Below are 3,779 nucleotides of genomic sequence, written 5' to 3' on the forward strand. Positions count from 1 at the left end.
CGGAGCTTGCAGTGAGCTGAGATCCGGCCACTGCACTCCAGCCTGGGCGACAGAGTGAGACTCCGTCTCAAAAAAAAAAAAAAAAAAAAATTAAAACTAAAACTAAGACAATGGTCTGGTGCAGAGGCTCACACCTGTAATCCGAACACTTTGGGAGGCTGAGACAGGTGGATCATTTGAAGCCAGGGGTTCAAGACCAGCCTGTCCAACATGGGGAAACTCCATCTATACTAAAAATACAAAAACATTAGGCAGGCGTGGTGGCTCATGCCTATAATCCCAGCTACTCGGGAGGCTGAGGTGGGAGAATCACTTGATTCTGGGAGGCAGAGGTTGCAGTGAGCTGAGATTATGCCACTGCACTCCAGCCTAGGCAACAGAGCGAGACTCTGTTTGAAACAAACAAAAAAACAAAAAAATGAAGACAAGTTTAGTGAAGTGCAGCTGCTCATGCCTGTAATCCCAGCACTTTGGGAAGCTGAGGCTGGAGGACTGCTTGAGCTCAAGAGTTCGGGGTCAGCCTGAACAACAGCGTGACCCCATCTCTATCAAAAAAAAGAAAAAATTAGTCTAGCATGGTAGCACATGCCTGTAGTCTCTGCTACCTGGGAGGCTGATGTAGGAGAATTGTTTGAGCCCAGGAGGTTGAGCTATGATGGTGCCACTGCACTCCAGCCTGGCAACAGAGTGAGATCCTGTCTTTAAAAACAAAAACAAAAACAAAAACCACCAAAAAAACGACAAAAGCACAAGTTCAGCATCCCTTAGATATCACATAATAAGAGGCATAAAAACAATTTAGAGAAGTTAAAAAAGTACTCAAGGTCCAGGAATTTGGTAAATTTCAGTCTATCTTTAACTGATTAAGCTTGACACAAACTGTTTATTACATACGTATACATCCAAGAATAATTTTATCACAGAAAAACAAGATATATCCTTGTGTGAAATATAGTAAAAGAGGTTTATAATGTAACAGTTTTTACAGAAAAATAAATGATTTACAAATGTAATATAACACAAAGGTAACTTTAGGTTTCTAAGTTTTGAGAAGCTGTATGTTTCATAGGAATTATTTTCCCCCAAAGCTGCTAATACATAACATGACAAGAAAAATAGAAAAAACCCAATTATATATGAAACCAATGTCCTTACCTCACAAGTATTGTAATCTTCAGAATCCAACAGGCTACAGAGTTTTGGTAAGAGGTCAGGCCAATTCTGCAATTCTCCCTTGGAGGCTATAGTTGTGATCAAAATACCTTGAACGAAAACACACTTCTTTAGGAAATCCAACAGCATTATGTTAGGTATTGCCATGTGAGTAACTGTATGTACAAACACACTTTATGTAAATAATAACATTTGGCTAGATGTGGTGGCTCATGCCTGTAATCCCAGCATTCTGGGAAGCCTAGGTGGGTAGATCTCTTGAGCCTAGGAATTCCAGACCAGCCTGGGCAACACGGTGAAACCCTGTCTCTACTAAAAATACAAGAAAATCAGATGAGCATGATGATATGCGCCTGTGATCCCAGCTATTCAGGAGGCTGAAGTGAGAGGATCACCCGAGTCAAGGAGGTCAAGGCTGCAATGAGCCATGATTACGAGACCGCACTCATGCCCGGGCAGAGTGAGACCCTGTCTCAAAAAAAATTAGTAACCCTCACCGACGACACCCATATCACCATTGCATATCTTGTGGGGAAAAAACCTCACAGAAACCGATCTGTTTCTAATACTGTTTTTCAACATTTCACCCTCTAAGGGTTTTTGAGTTAAATTTACCAAGTATAAAACTGCAACTTCTTTTTCTGCCATAATACCAAGAATAGTTCCACCAATTAAAATTAATTCTAATGGCTGGGCACGGTGGCTCATGCCTGTAATCTCAGCACTTTGGGAGGCTGAGGAGGGTGGATCACATGAGGTTGGGAGTTCGAGACCAGCCTCATCAACATGGAGAAACCCCATCTCTACTAAAAATACAAAATTAGCCGGGCATGGTGGCGCATGCCCGTAATCCCAGCTACTCAGGAGGCTGAGACAGGAGAATCGCTTGAAACCGGGAGGCGGAGGTTGCAGTGAGGCGAGATCACGCCATTGCACTCCAGTCTGGGCAACAAGAGTGAAACTGTCTCAAAAGAAAAAAATAATAATTCTGATTTATCCATACGAAAGAGTAGAAAGAAAGTATACCAAAATGTTAGCAGCACTTAACACTGGGTGATGAACTTACGAGTCTGTTAGGTTCAAATAAAAGACACATTAAGAGGCTAAAAATAGCTCCCTGACTTAATCTGGAACCAGAGACAAGGAACATGGTAGGAAAAACTTAAGTAGATAAGCATCACTTGAGAATAATTCTACATGTTTCACTGCTTACAACACTCTCCCTCATGTAGGCAGGCTACATACTCCTAAAACAGTTCCCACTTACTGGATCAAGAATGAGTCGCCAAAGAGGCGATCTTGGAGGCTGGGTGGCCCAGGCTCACTGATCATGTTGTTCTGACTGAACAGATTATCTCAACTGTGTTGTGCAGCTGAGTTGTGACAGTCAATGAATTATGCAAATACACACAAATGTAAGGAAAGTTTTGTGTTAATACAAACACAAGGACAACAGAAAGGTTTTGTGTTAACATTTTTTTCTGCCTTAGTAAGCATATTAGTGATATAATATGCTTAGTGATTATGGATCTTTCAGTGCCAGAAGAGTATAAATTCTGACAATAGGAAAATTATATGCATTCTAAGCTGCAAAACATGAGTGTGCAAAAAGGAAAAAAGGAAACTCTTCATAGGGTTATTTTGAAAAATCAACTGGATATACACAAAATGCCTGGCATCTAGTAAACACTCAATGACTATTACTGAACAGCAAATATTACTGTGTATATAAATTTTCTACCTTTAGTTTTGAGAAGGTTACTCCCAATGATAAAGAACTAAAAAAGAATCTAGAAGGTAAAGCTCCTGGCAAATTTACTCTTCACACACACAAAAATTAAATTGTATAGTAAGAATTAATGTACTGATAGCATTTTCAAGATATAGCCCTTACTTAATAAAATAGCCTTCCATTAAGATCCAAAAGCAGCAAGACCTGATCCTTCCTGCAAATTAGTCTTTCCTAAAGTTAAAATATAAAAGAACTAAGGGAATGAGAAAGATCTGAATCTGTCTAAAAGAAACCAAGCATGACTTAAAAAAGACTACAAACAAGCAATAAATCACAACAATTAAACCCAATCTACAACTTGGTACTAACAAACTGCTCACATTCATTACTTCTGTTAGCAGAACACTAAAGAATGTTGATGTACTAACAAACTTACCTGCACCCATCATCTCACCCACACATGAAGAAGCATCTAATACCTAGCATAGCTGCAAAAAGTGGGAAGTGACATATTTCTCAGTATTTACAAGAAATACAGGAATGAAATCAGTGTGCTTGGCAACAACTACTAAAATCTTAAAAAGTTTAAACACACTTTGACCCAATAATGCCACTTACACGAATTAATCCTACAGAAATTTGCCTGTAAGTGTACAAACACATACAAGAGAATATTCATTGAAATAATAAAATTACAAACAAACTATATACTCTCTAAACAAGAGAAACATCTTTACCTCATCTAATGAATTACCCAACAGTCATTAAGATGTGGTCCCGGCCGGGCGCGGTGGCTCACGCCTGTAATCCCAGCACTTTGGGAGGCCGAGACGGGCGGATCACAAGGTCAGGAGATCGAGACCATCCTGGCTAA

General features: G+C 39.8%; 1 protein-coding gene across 3 annotated transcripts in view; it reads right to left on the reverse strand.

Moving 5' to 3' along the window:
* The window catches only part of TNPO1 (transportin 1), a 103,005-nt gene that overhangs the window by 55,410 nt on the left and 43,816 nt on the right, over positions 1-3,779 (reverse strand). For all 3 annotated transcript variants that reach the window (XM_011996880.1, XM_011996887.1, XM_011996898.1), the window contains exon 5: positions 1,156-1,262. In XM_011996880.1, coding sequence (XP_011852270.1) covers positions 1,156-1,262 — 107 coding nt within the window. The remainder of the gene's footprint in view (positions 1-1,155; positions 1,263-3,779) is intronic.

The sequence above is a fragment of the Mandrillus leucophaeus genome, unplaced genomic scaffold (genome assembly GCF_000951045.1).
Source record: "Mandrillus leucophaeus isolate KB7577 unplaced genomic scaffold, Mleu.le_1.0 Scaffold114, whole genome shotgun sequence".
Lineage (NCBI taxonomy): Eukaryota > Metazoa > Chordata > Mammalia > Primates > Cercopithecidae > Mandrillus > Mandrillus leucophaeus.